The sequence below is a fragment of the Pseudopipra pipra genome, chromosome 1 (assembly GCF_036250125.1).
Source record: "Pseudopipra pipra isolate bDixPip1 chromosome 1, bDixPip1.hap1, whole genome shotgun sequence".
NCBI lineage: Eukaryota > Metazoa > Chordata > Aves > Passeriformes > Pipridae > Pseudopipra > Pseudopipra pipra.
In genome coordinates, this window is record NC_087549.1 from 4446193 (window position 1) to 4465286 (window position 19094).

General features: G+C 37.7%; 1 protein-coding gene and 1 long non-coding RNA gene across 7 annotated transcripts in view; one reads left to right on the plus strand and one right to left on the minus strand.

The window, feature by feature from the left end:
- Window positions 1–19094, plus strand: part of TRAPPC9 (trafficking protein particle complex subunit 9) — a 461153-nt gene that overhangs the window by 81684 nt on the left and 360375 nt on the right. For all 6 annotated transcript variants that reach the window (XM_064644132.1, XM_064644108.1, XM_064644094.1 and 3 more), the window contains one exon: window positions 3013–3137. In XM_064644132.1, the coding sequence (XP_064500202.1) occupies window positions 3013–3137 (125 nt within the window). The remainder of the gene's footprint in view (window positions 1–3012; window positions 3138–19094) is intronic.
- LOC135409101 (uncharacterized) lies at window positions 5729–6083 on the minus strand. The gene is made up of 2 exons (XR_010428021.1): window positions 5985–6083; window positions 5729–5867 (listed from the first exon to the last, which is right to left on the minus strand). It is a non-coding gene; the product is annotated as an uncharacterized LOC135409101 (long non-coding RNA).

A 19094-nucleotide genomic window follows, 5' to 3' on the forward strand; every position in this document is an offset into this window, starting at 1 on the left:
GTGTTCAGTCATAGGTTGGACTCTGTGAACTCAGAGGCCTTTTCCAATTTAATTCATTCTGTGATTCCTCCTTGTCCTGCACCCCTCGGGGTCCCTGTGCTGCTGTTGGATTGTATGAAGTTCTTCTGGAAAGAAGCAGCAGTTCAACCTAAAATGTTCTGCTGTTTTCCATCTTGTGTGACATTGTATTGCCAGTTACCTGTAGACTGCCTCGGAATCCAAACTTCTCTGGTGTCCTGGCATCAGTGGAACACTTTTTAAATGTTTCCTTGGAGTTTGAGACCACTGTAGTTGTGATGCACCTTTTGAAAAGTGTTTTTGATTTTGTCACCTGGATCAGGCCACTGGTTGTTGTACAGCACAGCATTCCATGGAACAGGAGCTGTCCCCTGCCACCTCTTCCATCAGTGCTTAGTCAATGGGTTGTAGATCTACATGTTTAACTCCCTGAATGCACTTTCCCTCATTCAAATATGAAGTTGTGTGGGATTCTTCTGCGCAGCGTGCTGGGAAAGTGGCTAATGAAGTTAAATTGACAATTTACTTAACATTTGAGAGGAGAGAGGAAATGCCAGTAAGAGATTTTGCTCTGTTGTGACAGCAGTGACTGGGATTTTGGAAAGGCAAACTGTGTTTTTGCAGTTACCATGGAAAAAGTGTTGGTCATGTGCTGTTACCATGGAAATATTCAATGCGGATTCTAGAAATTAGGAAAATTTCTGGACAGAGTAGAAAGACAATTATTCTTTTTATAGTACAAGGCTGCTCAAGCTGTTTAGCAGTAGGGATGAACGAAAGAAAACTGTGGGGGATTCAGCATCTTCATCTCTTTAAACTTCATGAGAGAAAATAAAACTTATGAAGTCTCAAAAAATGCAAGTATCAATAATTTAAAACTTCTGGTGAACTGTTTCATTGATGCTCTGTGTTTTCTTCTGCTATCATTAAGTTCTGTGAGTGCCACAGAACTGAGACAGAAAGTTGATCACTACAGTGGTTACCTTAGACTTCCCTTTCATCCTGAAGCAGCATAAATGTCTCCTTTGCTATAAAATCTCCTTTTTCAGGTACAATTTAGAGATTCAAAATTTCTTCTTCCTAGAGAAAATGTTTAAACTATTGTCTTCTTTTTTCCACATAGAAAATGAAAATAAACTGGAGTTTTAAAAGATGAAGTAATTAAGAAAGGCATTAGTTGTATGGCTGTGATGTTCTTTTAGGTATTATCTATTCCTTTCTCAAAGAAAAGAAAGCTCATGCCTTATAAAAATGGAAAATCTGAGTAATGCCATGCAGTTTTTCATGCTTCGTTCTTTTCATGTTTTAATTTGCAATTTTATGCACCAATCAGTGTCAATTTTTCTTCTAAATATAGAACTAGTGAAAATCATTCATCAAGAAAAGAATATTTTTCCTCCATTAAAACTTTTAATTTTCATTAAAAAGAACTGGATTTCAAAGCCTGCAATCAAATGTATTTATGATGAGTTTTGTTGGCAACCTGTGTTGAACCTTTCAGTGTATTATTATCGCCTCGAATCTTAGGCTTTATTAATAAGTATGTTTGCTTTAATATCAGTTGGCTTTTAAAGGATGCTGAGGAGGGGTTTGGTGCCTTAATTCTTGTGCAAGTTAGAAAAAACCTACTATTCCATGCAAAATTCACAGTAATGCTGCCATAGCATGGGCACGGTGTTCTCACCTGCCTGTCCTGCTCTCCCCCAGGAACTGATACCAGAGGATATTCAGTGCTAAGGTGCATTTTAAAACTAGTTAGTGAAGGAATCTGGAAGTAAAAGAATATGGGAGCACTGCCTTTGTTTTCGTATCTGGATACGTGTGAAGTTGGATTTTAATGAAGCAAAACCATTTCATGCTCCATCTCGTTCTTTTGGTTTCTCCTTTTGAGGAATGTATCCTCAACATGCCCAGGTCTGAGTTCAGCCATGGAATTGGAATGTGGCATTAGCAAATATAATTTGATAGGAGCGATTTAGGAAATATGTTTGGGTTTTGGGTAATAATTTGGTGTTTCCCATATGTTTAGCTATATGTGTCTGCTGCGATTTTTCTTGTATTTGATAGTTTTTGGTTTTGATTGAAGTTGCTCTGCACAGCATAAACCAACAAAGTTCTGCTCCTTTCTGGACTTTGGAAGCAAATCTAAATAGTAAAAAACAGTGAATCTGGTTTTACTGTATGTTAAGGCTTCCTTATTTTGATTTTCCTGTTATTCTGACGCTTTTGATTCAGCAGTAATTTTCACACACTTTAATGGTTTGTGCTTAGAATGTTGCCTTGGTCGGATTGAGAAACCCAAATATGCTGCTGTGTCTTTATTTAGCTTCAGGTTACACAAGGTTGTTGGCAATAACAGGTCCTATTAAGTAGTTATGTTGTCTCTTATTACTTTACTATCTGCCGGTACCCAGACTGATAGTAAATACCAAACTGAGGACATTCCTCTAAGGACACCCATTCCTGTTAAGCTTTTTGTTGACTTTTTCAGTGTAAACCTTAGTTCTGGCTTTATTATATGTGAGGAATATTTCATTTATTTTTGCATCAGCAGGTGTACAGAAACATGACTTCTCTATTTTCTGTTATTTTCCACAATATATACTTGAAAAAGGAATCCTCATACCGGAAATGAGTTTAAAGATCCTAAGCAGCTGAGCGGGTACTGCCATGGAAAACCACAATGTCTTTCTTTTATTTTAATATTGTAAATGTTAAAACTAATTTTATATTAGTAACTCCGACATCTCTGTTGTGATATTTCAAATGCTGTTGCCATCCTTTCCTGTGATCTTCCTTGAATTTTTGGTGTATTCTTGTTTGATTATTTTTGGCTTCTAGGGAAAAAACAACAAAATAATCTTTGGTTTGCCTGTTTTTTGTTAATATTACTTTCTGTGTCTTTTCTCTCCCTTTGATAATACAAATATAGATTCATTGGAACAAAACATGGCATTAGACAAGCCAAAGTAATTCCATTTATTCTGTTTCCAGATGGAATCAGTGTTACTGGACTTCCTCTCTCCAGCCCTTTTCGGCAGGTTGTCAAACCAAGAGTGGAGACTAAAGCTCTGAATCCACAGGAAAGCAGCAAAGTTGGTGACTTCAGTCACGTGAAGGTAAGGGGATGACATCAAACTGAGGAAAGCTGTGGTTTCCATCGTACTGTGAAGTGGCGTGTTGTGTGATTAAAAAAGAAAGCTTTCCTTGTCTCATAAATATTTCCCTTTGAGTTTTTTGTGTGTGTGTGTGTGGTTTTTTTTTTTCAGCATAGCTTGGTGTTCTGTATTTGGATTGTTTTATTGGAACAAACAAACAAAAGAGGTGAAGAAAGATGAGGCCAGCAGTGGAAATTGCAGAGCTGGTTATCAGTGTGGTGTACTCAGGGAACTTGTCAGTTCATCTCATGTGGCTTTCTCGTGCTATTTACTCTGTAGGAAGGTGCTTCTGTGTGAATCCTTGGGTTTCTTAGCATTTTCTTGGCCTTTTAGTGATGTTCGTGTAAGTAATAAAAGAGAATAGTTGAGACAGTCAAAGGAAAAGTAAATAAAAGTAGCAGGATGAAAGGACACTTGTGTGGGTGGAAGCTGCACTGTGCTTACAGAGAGGCTGCCCTGGACTAAAGCTCCTCTTTGCTTTTCTCTTGAAGATCTCACCTCTTCTTACCTCTCGAAGGTGTAAACTTGTTGTTTTGAGCAATGAAATGTTTAGCTTCATACTTATTTACATTGATTATTTACAGTTCTACTGATCAATAAACAGGTAAAACTATTATTTTTAAGCGACGTTACTCTCGGACTATTAGCACTGCCAATCCATCATCATTTGATTCTGCAGCACACAAAGCAGGATTGCAGCACTGGAAAGATGTTCAAAAATTAATAAAGCCTTTCCTTGCATTTTATGACATAGCAGGGTATTTCCTAATTGTTTATAAATGTAAATCAGCAGGACTGAGGAAACAGTCTGATATTTAAGTGGGTAAAATGCCCAGCATTGATGTTTAAGTTTAGAACTTTGTGCAGAATGTCTGACCTATAGACACTTCTGAGAGATGGCAGCAAGGGGAATATTATTCCAAAAGAGGACTAAAAATATAGAAATGCAGAACTTTGCAGCAAATACATGAAAAAAAAGCACCTTTTGGTTCACTTTTTGCTTGTCAGCCAGTTGTCCTGGCAACCAAAAAATTGCAGGTTCCCAGTGATCCATGTGATGGTACTACAAGGATGTTGGGGGGCTGTAAAGCAAAAACTTGGGTTTTAACAGTGTGTAGTAAAACACTGTGGTGGGAATGCAAATGCTGGATCCTGTTAGTATGAATGAATTTTGGTTTAATTAACTGGTATTTTGTGATGGAAGGACTGTGCAGGTGATCAGAATTATGTCAGTAGACAATACACTCTCCAATATCATCCAGTGGTTCTTCGGTGAGTGAATGATCTGAGTGCTGAGCCCAGTGTGTGTGACTGATGTACAGCACCCAGAGGAGATGATTTATAGAACGGGAAAAATAAAAATCTGGGTATTTAAACAGCCAACAGGATAAAGTTCTGGAGGAAGTCTACAAAATTAAATTTTTAATTACTTAAATTATTATCATTGCGATGATTTATTTGAGGACAACAGCCATGATAGGAAAAACATGATTTATATTTTTCCAATATTTAGAAGATTGGTAGATGGGAGAGAGAAAACCACAGTGAGTTATCACTATCTGTAATTTACTATTGTGGATCATTCCATTTTAACAAATGTCCATTTCTGTAGCTTCCCCTTCTGTTTACCACATTAATACTTTCATAAATAATAACTTTGTCCCAGTTAAACTACTGTAAACCAGTGATTTGATCTACTTGGATAAAAAATACCTCTGGAGTTCAAAACTATTTAGTTTTGATCTTAGAAGTGTTTTTTGATTCACTGGACTATCCACATATTTAAGTCTCTGTGTACATGGCCATAGTGAGTAGTGGGCAAATGACCAGAAAAAAATACCTGTCATAACTGAAGAGATACATTTGTCTCTTTTGGTGACTGCATTACACCTGACCCACTAATTCTCTGATACTGTGGTTTATCCAGCTTTTCCCCTGCTGTTTACTCCTTCTCTGTAATACTGTTTGTTTCTACTTGTGACTTCTCTCTGTTCTGACAGGGCTCTGTAGTAGGAAGCAATGTAAGAACCACCAGTAGTATAAAATAAAAGCTAGATAAATTCCAAATCTTAGAATCAGACAGTTATTGTAAACAATCCAGTCAATTAAGCATTTAAAGATACAATTGGAATGGGTTGTGGTCCAGTTTTCTTGGCTGTGTTCTGAGGAATTTATGAACGTGTGTTCATTGTCAAATGCTTTTGCTCAGTTAGAACATTGTCGTCTGAAATGAAGCGAGCTGGGAGAGGTACATGAGAGATCATCCAAGGTTCCCTTTGACCCTGAGTCTCAAAATATTTGATATTTATGAATCTTTTTGAGTTCCCTACAACCTCTTTAAAAGATCCTTCAGCTCCTCGCTCTTGCCGCAGAACAATTCAGCACTTTTGGGCTGTTGCCTGTGTCCCTCCCGGTGCCTTTTGGGATGATTGCTGGGCTGTGTTTGAAGGTTTATCTTGTGATACTGATGCCAATTAGGGTGGTTTGACAAGAACTAATGTAAGAAGCAAGTGGGAGTTTTTCAGTTAAGAAATAAGACTGGCCTTAAACAATTTGTATATGTGGTGAAAATGCTCTCTGTCATTTATTCATGATTTAGCAATAGGTGTCTGGTGTGAATATTCAGGAGTAGCAGTTATTTTTCAATCCTGCTTGGTGTGCATAAGCTTGTCTTCAAATAAAAGTGAAATTCTGCAAATGAAAATTAATGTAAATCAATGCTTCTCATGTTGCTGATTCTGAAATGTCCTTGTTCAGATATTTATAAGTCTCGTACTTAAATGTTCCCTCCCTACTTGTTTGCCTTACAATTTTCGTGCCTCAGCCTCGGATATTGCCAGGATTGCAGTCGAACTTCTCTGCAATCTCCGTTTTCAATTTTGCCGCAGGCTGTCTTCTAATAAACCGGCCCCTGGCTTCTGGAAATGACTGTACAATGAGCTCATAAATTCAGTGTAAAAATTGCTTTATGACCTCATCATAAAGCTTGCTTATACCCTCAAGCTGAATGGAATATCACAGCGTAATGTTGTGTTCAGATCCCCTTTTCTGCTTTTCACTGCTGGGCAGTTGTGCTAAGCCTTGTCTAAACCCCTTGTAGGTGCATCTGTATGAAATGCTCTGCATTGCTGTGGTTATACTGGTGTGTGAAAGAGTCTGTTTTGAGGCTGAATCTGTTACTTTTTGAGTAACACTGCAGTGTGTTTAAATATTCAGCCATTCTATGTCTTAATGCAAAAGCTGCAGTGAGAAATTTAAACAGATGTCATCATCTCTCAGCAAACACTGTGTCATTTTTAACCCGGGGAATTCTGTACTGGTTTTCATACCTGGAAACTGAGATGATGTGGTGTACTCTGGTTTTCTCAGTGATGGAAGAAACACACTTGTACTCCATTCCACATATTATGGACTTGAGGCTCAGAGGTCAGTCTGATCCATGGAAATTTGGTCCTTACAGTCACAGTGATGGTAATTCATTGGTAGTCTCTTTTTGCCACAAAGTGAAAAGCAGAATTGCTCATCAAGGTATCTCAGTTCAATGTAATATCCCTGGTTTCTTTGGAACAAATCTGGGATTAAGAAATGCTGCTTAACGCCAGCTGGACAAATGACCAAATCAAGAGCTGAAATGAACAAGTCTTTTATCTGGATGAAGAAAACTTGGAAAGCATGTTGTGGTTTTTTTAAAATCTTGGTCTAAGCTGTTAAACACAGGCAGCGATTACTGACCAGTTGTGTGGCAGACAGGGCTAGTTTATAATTTATAATGGATCTGGCTGGCTTATTTATTTGCTTTGAAACTTCTGTGCTCAGGAGCACTTTCCTCTGCACACTGAATGTGAGCTGTAATTCTGGAGATTCAGCTGCAGAAACTGGGGAGGTTTAAGTACTCTCATAAAAGTGCTCTGTTCCTGCACTATCAGTAAATGATAGGAAGTGTTAAAGTACAGTATATAGAGCTAATTTAATTTAATACACTGTCTTTAATGTATCTTTTCTGATGTAGTCAGCAGTGTATTAAGATGAGATACAGGCCTTAACTGGATTTTTTTTCTGTTCAGTTCTCAGGCTCTGGTCTTCTATATGAAAATATGCTGTTAATGGGGATAAATTTTATACTGTTGATACTTTAAGCTCAAACTCCTTTTACTCATAAACCTGATGTCTATTCTATGTTTAATCCCTTAAACAGAAGAAGCTGGATTTTTTTTTTAATTTTTATTTTTTTTTAATTTTTTTTTTTTAAATAATTCTGGATGCTGCTGAAGTTAGTGTGGACATTCAGTCTATGGAGCACAACTGAAATTTAGATTCCTTCTTTTTGGTTGGCTAAATGTGAATCCAGGAATGAGATCTTAAGCACAAGCATATAACCCAGGTGAGATGTTCTACTTCCACACTGTCCTATTTTGGAATTCAGTACTGTGCTTGTGAATTTTGTGGCCCTGAGTTCTCCTTCAGTATTAAACACGTCAGGTCTTATATCTCTGTCTCTGTTTCCCTAATAACTTGCAAGATGGTAAAAGAGAAGATGAAAAATCCCAAGCAAAGCTCTTTGACTTCCAAAGCTGATTTTTATCAAAATAATATATATATTAATTTTTATAATTGGTGTTTGTGATAAGAGTACCAGAAAGCCATTCACATTTCCTGAAGCATGCTCAAATTGAGCCATGAGCCACATCAGCCTTTGTCAGGTCAGCAAGATATTTTTTTCTTGCCTTTCTGGCCAAAAATTGCAGTTTCCTTTGAGATAAAGTGGTTATAAAAATAGAGTGGCTCTGCAAAAACGAGAGAAAGATGGATTTTTGGCAGTGGGTACCTGTCTGGCAAAATTTGATTATGATCTGGATTTGGATGAAAGCCAGCAATTTTTGAGTAGTCTGGGTCTAAATGCTTTTAACTTTCCTTCCTGCCTGGTTCAGCATTGCTTACCGTCCTTTAAGTGTTTGAGTTCTAGAAATAATTGAGTATTCCACAGAATTTCTCACCAAGCCTCTTCCTCTCCTCTTCTATGAATTGTTCCATCAAGAAATAAACACTCTGTTGTGCTCTAGAGAGGACTGTAATTTAGAACACAAAGAAAATATTTTACTAAAGTGATTCTATAGAGCTGGGGGAAAAAAAATACCACTACCCCTTGGATTTGAATAAATTCAATTAATTCATCTTGTCTGATATTTTACATTCAGTATTATCACTGTAGTATCTGAATTTCAATTCAACGCATTTTATAACTTGAAGTACTTTTTATTTTTCCCATTTTCCCATTTTATGTGACATTAAAAATTTTGTCAAGTATTGATAGAAAAGGTTTTGATAGATTCACTATCTGTCTGTCAGAAACAATTTTTTCTCTGGAGTTTTTTTCATTGTCACTCAGAAAACCAGTGATGATATCCTGCTTATAACCAAAGAAATGGCTCATCAAGGGTAGTTGCAGCAGGTACAATCTCCTATACAAGCCACACCTCATCTCTCTTGTCTAAAGATGAACCAAGAAAAATGAAAGTTGACATCAACACAATAAACAGAACTTGTGTGATCAGCAGTAGGTGGTTATGTCCATAATGACATTAAGATAAGAAAGCAAAAAATCTTAATACTGATGTAGGAGGGAGTTGGATATATAGAAAGTGAGGAGAAAAAAGGAGGGGAAGGCTAAACTATGGAGAAATAGTAAAGATGGGCTTGTGTGAAGACTTACTGAGGGGGAACTTGAAGAGGAGGGAGGGTTGGAGCAAACATTTAGAACAGGGTGGTGAAAGTCCAGTCAGCTCTGTAAGAAATTTTAAGAATAGTTAGAAACTGAGATATTTGTCTGAATGGGATTGTATGGGATGATCCATTTCCTCCCAGTGCTCTTCCAGAAGACAGAGGTCCCCTGCAGCCTGGAGCTCTCAGGATGTAACATGCTGTGTGTCACAAATTCAGAATACCTCTGTATATAATATATGTGTATATATATATAGATATATATTATACTTCAACGTTGTTCTTGCAAGTTCTTGCATGTTCAGTTTCCTCTGTTGCAGAGGACAGAGGGGGTGGGTCACACACTGGCTGTGGATCAAAGACCACTCTTTATTTCAGGTGCTGTAGTTCCTTCTTTCTCCTCTGTGTACCTTTACTCTGCTCGTGTTGTGGATCCTCTGGCAGCTGAGATGCTGCAGGAATCCTCAGGATTGCTTCTGCCAGATGGAGAATGTTTCAGCACCCAGAGTTAGGTGTGTGGTTGATCAGGCCTCTGAAGACCTGCTCTACTCATTAGACTTAGTTCACAATGATGAACTGCCTTTTGTTGGTACTCAGCCTCCCTGCTCACACTTTGGATTTGGTCTGAATGTCCAATTTAAAGTGGTTTTTCATCTCTGCAGGTGGACTCTGGTTCATTGTACATGTTCCTAAAATGACAGTGTGTTGTCCAGGTCTGAATCAGAAGCCCTGTAGCACACTGATTATTGTGCTAAGCTACAGCTAATAAACCTCTTCTTTCAGCACTGCCTGTTTTATTCATAGTGCAGCACTTGGTCTGCATCTCTTCCAGTTCTTGGCTCACTCATGTTCAGTCATATCAGGTTCTGGATGCGCTGAGCTCAACTATGTTTCTGAAAAAAGCTCTAGGCAAGATTTAAAACATCTGATTTACTCTTAAGCACAGAAAATCTTACTCTGCAACACAAGAATTCTTCCAGAGTGATTTACCTACAAATGTGGATGAGACTTGCTTTCTAGTTGTAACTAGAGATTCTTTCAAGCATTTGATATCTAGATTTCCATTATAGTAAAAATTCTGGATATAGAACTTTAGGGCCAAATGTACTTCCAGAATTCATCCTTACAAAGATCTGTGCAGTATTTTCATCCCTTTCACTTGAGTATTGATAGACATAGAATTTTACCATGCTCATTTTTATCAGACTCATGATGATAATTTCTAGTGTTTTAGCTTAAGCAGAAGTGTGGAATTGGCTGGGAGGAAGGCAGCTGCTCTTCCAGTACCAGACAGAATTCTATTCAAATCTTAAGATCTATGCAGAGAAGAAAATACTACACAGTCTAAGATTAAAGTTCCCATGCAATGTATATCTTGCTCCAAACAGTTGGAGAAAAGCTGCAAGTGTATTAAGAATGATTTTATGGATTTGAGTTATTCTTTTCTGTAAAGTAAAATTGTGAATACAAGGGATAGATGGAATCATGCTTTTTGTTTCATTATGAAACTACTGTTCTTTCATATTTTCCAAATTCTGTTACTACTTAGTGTGCCCCAAAATGGCCCTCAAATTGAGTATCTGTACATTCTGTGCAGTGGCTTTGCATTTGTCAGTTGTTCCACATAAATTTGGTAAAATCTGTGGCTGCATTTTCACTTTTAGCAGATATTCAACTCTTAATCCTTTTAAATGTGCTGTAATACAATCAATATTCTAAGAACTTGCTTGAACAAACTTTGCTCTCCCATGATTGAACTTGTGCGGTTCCACAGGTGCCTTAGCAATGCTGAGGGCCTTCCACCTGCAGTTCTCCAGCTTGCCTTTCCTTCATTGCTGAATTCAGCCTTTTCTTCCTCCGTTTCCTCTCTTTTCACCTTGTAGGTTTTATTTTCTAACTCTGTACTAAGATCTCTTCACCCTTTTCCTCATAACTTAGTTTATAACTTCAGAGCCCAGTAGATAACACAGTAGGTAAATCACATAAATAAATACTGCTCATTGTATCTCTTCCCTTACTGTTTTGCCCCTGAGAACAAGGGAGACTACTTTGTTCTAGCTCTGGAAAGCTGCTACCTGGAGGAAATAATTCTTCTGAGTGATTCGGTCGGAAATGTAAGTTTACATGTGAACATACATTGCATTTCCTTGGACTTACATCCTAATATTGATGTTGTATCACTGTTATAAATCTTCCCCTGAAACAATGACAAATGGCCTCCCTCCAAAAGTCATCCTGGTGTGATTGGCTTTAACCATATCAGTTCATGAACAGGCATTTAGGATCAAATTGATTGTTCCTCGGAAGAGTAGTTTGTGAGGGAGGAGCTGTGCTCTCCAAATCACGGGAAATGGACCGTTACTCCCTAAATGTAATAACAGGAATTGCATCCTTACCACCTTCCCTCACATCCAAACCCAGCTGGTTAGGCTTTAATTTCATTACCACTGTTTGCCACCAGTAGCTCCATCCTAGTTGTGTTCACTTATTATGAGTGATAATTAATAGCTGTTGCTATCAGCACATTTACACTTCTGGTCGCCTTGAATAAATGGAAGATGTGAATAAGAAAGGGTGATTTAGGTTCTTTTTCCTCTCTTTGAAGCAATTGTTCTGCTCATTAAAATTTAGTTGTTACGTTATGAAACAGTCAAGTTCAAAATGGAAAGATCTAGAAATTTGCTGCTGAAGTTGGCTTCAATCTTGTGTTCCATTTTTGCTTAGATATTGCACATGCTGCATATGATAATATTTTCATGCCAAATGTTTGATGGAACTTTTTTGAAATCTGTAAATGTTATCAATTTAATAATTTTCTGTGGTCTTTTAACTGCAGAGACTCAGTACATTGATAAATAATGAAGAACAGATTTACAGAAGGCTGAGAGAAACACTATGTACCATAATTTTTTCCTCTCAACTTGAGAATAAATAAATCTTCAAGCAAGTCCAGTTTCTTAATTTCTCAAATAACATTTTTCTTGAAATGTTTTCTACATCTTAGAGACAGATCATAGTCATGCTTGGAGGTTTGCTCTGTTTTTTGGGCAACTGGCCAAAGGAGATAAAGACCATCTCGATTTAAAAAAAAATATAATTTTAAGGCTGTGAATCTTCTGTTTAGGTAAAGTGGCATTTTTAGTAGCTGCCTTACCCAGGAGTGTGAGAAAGAGAATGAAGTTTAGTAATTTATTACTGTGAGGACTTCAAAAGAGTAGGTCAAGTGTGCTGGTTTTGCTCAGAAGGAATTGGAAGTGCAGAATGTGATGGCTGTAATTCATGCCAAGGCATTTTTGAAAGGGCACATCAGAATCTGCTTTTCCAACTTGTTTCACCAAGGGAAACGACTGGATAATCGTCCCAGCGAGCTCCACATTTGCTATTTATGGATAAACCAGGTTTTAAATGTCATAGTTGGCAATTTTTTAGTAAGATTGTTTGTCAGAGGGATTGCTTAAGAGAATTCCAGTTTATTTATGGACGCGTTTAAGGCTTTCTACTGCTATCAGTGAAAACAAGCATAAAATCCCAAGCTGCAATGGAGGCTTTATTCTTGGTTTAGTACTGCGAATGATATGCTAAATTCATCTTTGATCAGTGTTAGAGGCTGACTCTTTATTAGGCTGAGTAGGACAAAATTGAGTTTAAAATACTTAAATTTTCAAGAAATGAAAATTATCTAAAATTGTCAAAAGTAGCAAAGAGGAAGATCCTTGTATGACAAAGAGGAAAAAACCCCAAGACTTATATAAATGAAGGTTTTAATATTGTGTTACATGAAATCTATTCATATTTTTGGGCCATTTTATGCAATTGATTTCTAGGGAATGTCATTAAACTGCTGATCTTGCTGTATATTGCAGTGACTGATGATGTGGGAGAGGAATTCATGAAAAAAATTCTTATATAAAGACAGGAAAATGCAAGAATTTGGGGCTGTTGATCAAATAGAGTGTAATTTCCCAGATTTTTCTTTATGATTCATTTAGACCTGATTTTCCGTAGGTGTAATCTTATAGTAAATTAAATCCCTAATGTTGCTGTGTTTAAATGGAATAAAAATCATGTTCTCTGGTAGTAGAAGATAAAAAGTGCTATGAATATTACATGGGGGAAATTGATCCTTTGCACTGGTAAATGTTGTTTGTGCCTGGAATATTTTCTGTGCCACTTGACTTGGAGATCTGGAGTTTGATGATGTATTTGTATAAATATTGCTGTTAAGTGACTTGGATGTGCTTCAACTGTCTGTAGCCATTAAGCACAGTGATGATAATACATCATACTCTGCAATTAGATGGGTAAGAGTGGAGAACTCAGAATGACTTGCTAATTTTAGACCTGAGACTCTTAAAACATATTATTGGTTTAGCTGAAATGGGTGTGCGAAGAGAAAAAGACAAATGGCAGGAAGCAATTAAAATTTTTTTTTAATAAAGTGATTCTTGGGAGCAAAGAAGCTTCTAGATTGCTTCATGGCAGTAGCTAAGCTACTGTGTCTAAATTTTATTAAGTTTACTTTCAGTTATGTTAGATCTTTGTATCAAATGACCAGCAAAGTGAGCAATACATTTCAAGTACTGTACAAGTGACTTTATTAGGATTCAGTAATTCCATCAAACTCCACTCATTTTTGGCTGGACACGACGCAGATGCAAGTAATAGACAGTTTTATTACTATTGCTGCCATTTGATACAGCAGCTGACAGTCCAGAACAAAGAGTCAATGACTTGCCCAAGATCACACAAGATGGGCAGTCAGGAATGTTCTCACTATAACCACCAAGTGCTCTGTACTGTGATGAGGGGGAAGAACAGGTGATGTAATCCTGTTTTTAGGAACATGAAAAAATAGTCTAAAATCCTACATTTTTCGCTGCTGGGGAAACTCAACGTGAGTTTTTTCTCTGCCCAGCACCTCGAGCCTTTTACCAAAAGGCTTTTCTGGGTTTTGTCCTTTGCCCAGTGGTTGTTGCCTGTGGGCAATTGTCTGTTTGCTTTAATTCTTCCATGTTTTCTTCATATGTTTTTCTACTTCTTGCTTGGTCAGTGCAGTGCTGTGGTCAGTCTAAACCCTCTTCCTGAGTTTATCTGATTGCTTGGTAGCTACTTATAGACACTTATATAGACTTATAGACACTTATATATACTAAAGGTGCTCCATAGGCTGGAATGGTGGTGTGGGGGGGAAATAGCTACAAATGGAAACCAAATGAGTTGAAATACAAAAAGACAGAATGTTATCCAGATGCTGCTGGTCTATTCTCATAGAATAGATCAGAGAAACTCATAGAATTCTCATTCTTCACTCGGCTTGGTGGAAAACTTCCTAATGATGATCCATCTAATCTGATCCCAGTAAGTTTACCCCTGAGGTTCCAGCAGCAAGCCAAGAACTCTGAGCTGAAACATGCATTTTTGGAAGTTATCCAATTTTATTAAAATATTTCAGTGGCAGAAAACTTTCTCCATCCTTAGAGCAGGTCCTTTAATGGTGGCACAGCCGTGCCTTTCAAAAGTGCATTTTACCATTAGCCCTGATTTGTCCACCTGCAATTTGCACCACTGGGCTTTGAAGCAAGTAAAGGTCCTCCTGCCCTAGGTATCTTTTCTCTCTACTTATTGTAAGTGAGAAATGTGGGACCAATTATTTTTTTAGAGTTTTATTCTGAACTTTTGTGTGGGACAGAGATGTCAAATTCCAAAGGAAGGAGGATGCTCCCTTTCTGGCACTATCACACAGCTCAGTGATGATTGGCCCCGAAGTGCTGGTTTTGCTATTCAGGCTGTGTCTCCGTAAAGTTTTAAAGTTTTACGAATTATAATGAACATTTTTTTTAATGTTTCAGTTTTGAAACCGACCTTTTGGGTTTCCTTTGTGGTGGTGCTGTCATGCCACTGTAGTGCATAACTTCACCCAGGCAATTTTTCAGCCACAAAAGAAGTAAAATGGTTTGATTGAATTGTCGCTGTTCTTTGTACCTGGTATCCAAGTGTGGGTTATGATCTCCCAGTCAAGATGGAACAGAGTTGAAATGGTGGGTGATCTTTAGATTTTTAACTGAAAAATTAATAAAAGTAATAATAATTTTATTATCATGTTCTGTGCCACTTAATTCAGCGGATGTTCCTCAGAGTGATTGTTGTCCAACTTCAGAGAAGTCAATTGAGGAAAAGAAAAGGCTTGTCCCCAAATTTGAGCAGTTATAACCCTGGAATTCACTGAATAATAACTTTTACTGTGATTTCTGTGGAGGAAGAAAAACAACCTGATCCTCAGGTGATTGTGTAGTGGCAGCTCTACTCACCTGACCTCCTTTGTGAGAGCCACTTTGTGACAAGTCCCCGATGGAGAAGGTAACACAGTATGTGGACATTCTATCTTTATATCCTCTATACAGGGGACCTTGTTTCCACTTGAAAATGAGACATTATGACATAAATATGTGCAAAATAAGACCTGTTATCTCTTGCACTGTGCAGGGTCAAGTTGCACGAGGGGAGGTTCAGGCTGGACATTAGGAAAAACTTCTTCACTGGAAGAGTGGTCGAGCATTGGAACAGACTGCCCAGGGAAGTGGTGGAGTCACCAGATTGTTCAAAAAACAGCTGGATGTGGCATTTCATGATATGATTTAGTGGGTGTGGTGGTGGTTGGTCAAGGGCTGGACTTGATGATCTTGGAGGTCTTTTCCAGCCTTGATGATTCTGTGATTCTTTACAGGCTCATATCCCTGCAAATAATAACCAAAAAGTAAAAACTTACTGCAGTCTCCATGGTGAAGGAAGGTTTAATTGCCTTCAAGAGAGTTAGAAAGTTCTTCTGCCTTTCTCAGAAAAGAGAGGAAACTGCTTGATCACTGCTCAGTTTGCTTTCCCTGGATTTTATAGAAGTGGAACTTGATTTTGGAAACCAAATCCTTCATGTTAGAAGGTTCGGAAAACAATGGAAAATGCCCTTTGTAAACTTGGTCTCTGAGGCAAGAAAAGCTTTTTTTGAAGGAGTTTAGAAGAAAAATTCAGAATGCAGCAAACTGAGGAGCTACTTGTCCTTGCATTTAAATGGTTAAAGTCTCCAGCACAGCTAAACACTTCATTAAGACTTTGTCAGCCAGGCTGAAGTGTTGGCCTTGGACTAACCTGAACAAATGTGATGGATTGGCTCTGGAGCAGTGTGTAGCTACATTGCAACACAATTTCACAGCTTCTCTAAAATCTTTTCTTTTCCCCTTTTTTTCCCCCTTTCCTGTATCCGCCCTTTGAAGGAAGGTACAGATTATTTTGATCATTTAGTTCCTATGTTTTAAAAATTTATTCCTTTACATTTACATTTACTGTTTGGAGTTATGGTGAGTCTTTTATTTTTCCAACCCTTAAATAAGCCTTGAATTTTAGCTCATCACACAGCATAAACTGCAATTTTTCATACTTCCCTCTCTGCGTGACCAGCTTGCTGGTTTATATTTTATTGCTGCTTTATGAATTTGGAAGATCTTAAAGAATAGCAGCAGATTTGAAACTGTTTTCCATATTATCCTCTGTGTAGTGGAAATGCATTTCCTTGCAGGTTTGTCTGTGGATTTTGTTCGGGCTCTGTTTGATTTGAAAGCAATTAAATGAAAAATAGACACTACAGGTTCAGATTCTCTGCAGGTTTCTCTGCTGTGTTTATACTTGGGGAGTAGGTTTGGATCTGGAGTGGCTGCCTGGAGTGGTGGAGAATATCAAATGTGTGTTTTCAATACTGGACATGAAAAGCACTGGGTTCTGAGCTGAGATTTTCCTAGGGAATTCTGAATTGAAAGGAATATGGATTGAGTGAAGTCTACTGTTAAATGAATTTTAAGGTGAAGAGATGAGGGCTATCTGTATGTCTGCTGTATAATATATTCCATATTTCTATAATACTTTTTTTTCCCAGTAAGAGAAACAGGGACCAGAACTGATACGACAGGAAGACTAAGAAAGGCTTTCCTGGTTGTTGTCATACAAATTTGGTTATAGCTTACATTTTGCTCCATATTTGACTCCACAGTTTCTAATTTGAGTAATGCTTTATCTAGGGTGAGGCAAGGATGCCTCTGTATCATGAGCTAACAGTGTCAGGATGATGCTTCTCATCTGCTCTCTGTATTCAGTTCAGGTCCTCTTTTGCTGGGTGCTTATCCCTGCTTTAGTCAGGTGAGCTCGGGAGCAATCAGCGTGAATAACTATGGCTGCAAAGAAAATAAACAGGAAAAACACTGCAATCTGAGGATTTCTGATTGCCTTTTCCTTTATATCCTGTGACAATGCTCAAGGTCTTTAAAACAATTGTGATTGCTACTGGGTTCTTTTTTCCTTTCTTTTTTTTCCCTCCCTTTCTCAGGAATTTCCCTAATTGCCTGCCAGTGCCACTTCCTCAAGATACTGTCAGTTTATGATCATATAATCTACTGCAAATTGCTACCTTACATCTTTAATAAATATTCAGGGCACAGAGTGAAAACAAATCTATGACCTCCTGGAAAGAATTAAGATTTCTCTGCAGCTAGAGGTTTTAAGCAGTAATATAAACAAAATTATTTAGCTGCAAATAAACAGAAGTGAATTGTCAACATCCCCCCCCTTGATTGCATCTTTTTCCTCGATTACTTCTGGGTAGGTTTTCACCTTTCCTTTACTGTTTCACTCAGGAACTTGGAAGAAGAGGTTATGGCTCTGAAACTTGTATAGTTGGGTGTCACTGCTGTGACACCAATGTCCTGTTGAAGTGTCAGCAGTGTCCCTGCCCCCATGGGCACCTGGGCCCGTCTGTGTCTCCGGCCTTCTGAGAGCATCTTGTTGGAGCTGACGTGTGTCAGCGCTCGCTCTTGGAAATGGAGGGGTGCACCTGCTCTGAAATTATTTCAAGAGGACATTTCAGTGTTGTGGCAGCCTTGGCAAGTGTTAAATGTGTTAATCCTTATGTCCTACCAAAACTTGTGTGCTAGTTGGATAGAATTCAGCTTACATTATCACAGCATCCCAGAAACTTCTGGTGGTTTTTTTTTTCCTTTTTCATCCTTTTTTTTTTCTTTGACTGTAATCTGAACTTTCTTTTAAAGAAATCTTATTGAAAGTCAAGCCTTTTAATATGCTACCAGAACAAATTTCCCCACTTTTCCTCATAAAGAACTTTATTTTAAATAGATTTTTATTTTCCATTAATAAACAGTTTAAGATAAAGTTGAGTTCAAGTCCAAAAATAATTAATGACAGCTAGAGAATACATGTGTAAATTAACTCATTTGTTGGGCTGCAGGGTATCCATGACTGAGAGTTCATGCTATTTAAAAACCCAAAATTTTAAAGGATACCTAAATTCCCTGTGATTTGTAACCTGGAGATTACCTGCCCTACCACCAACTCGTGATAGATTTTGAAGAGAGGACTAGAAAAATGACTGTTGGAAATTGGAAAGATTTGCTGCCTACATGGAATTGCACTTTATCTTATTTAAGTTAAGAAATTGAAGTGTAATCTAAGCAGGAATTCCTAATATGATTTAATATTGCAAGGAAGGAATTTAGAACTGATCTAAACACGAATCCCTACTATTAATGTAATATCCCAAGGTGGATAGTTTTGTGAATGGCAAACTTAGGTCATAAATACATGCAAATGATTCATCTGGACAATTTCATATTCTGTTGAAATTCTGTTCATATTCTGGTTTATTTTTTTGTACCACATACAGGAGTATGTATTTTAAATAAAATGGCTTGTGTGTGCCTGGGAGTACAGGAGGTTTGAACACAAAATGGGGGGGAAAACTCCAGAAATATCAGAGAACAGAGATGTTCTTTAGCAGACATGTCTGTGTTTCTGTTGAAAATACTTGATCTATTGGGTGTTGAATAATGGTAATGGAAAAGTCCGATGAGGCCTTTATGAGTTTCTACACTTTTAAGACATCAAAAGACCCGAAGAAAATAATGCACCAAACCAATTTGGGTATAGTCAGACTACATAATACAGAAAAGTGTTCAGGAAGATTATTTTTCTTAGATTCCATTATAGAAGAGAAGTGAAATGGCTCAATTTATTTAGTACCCAGATAAGCCTGTAAGCCCAAGGAGTCTACACTTGCCTCAGTGATTCCCCTTAGTGATTTGAATGTTTGTAAGATTGATCATATAAAAATGAAACAACAGAGTCTACAGGAAGAAAACCCCAAAG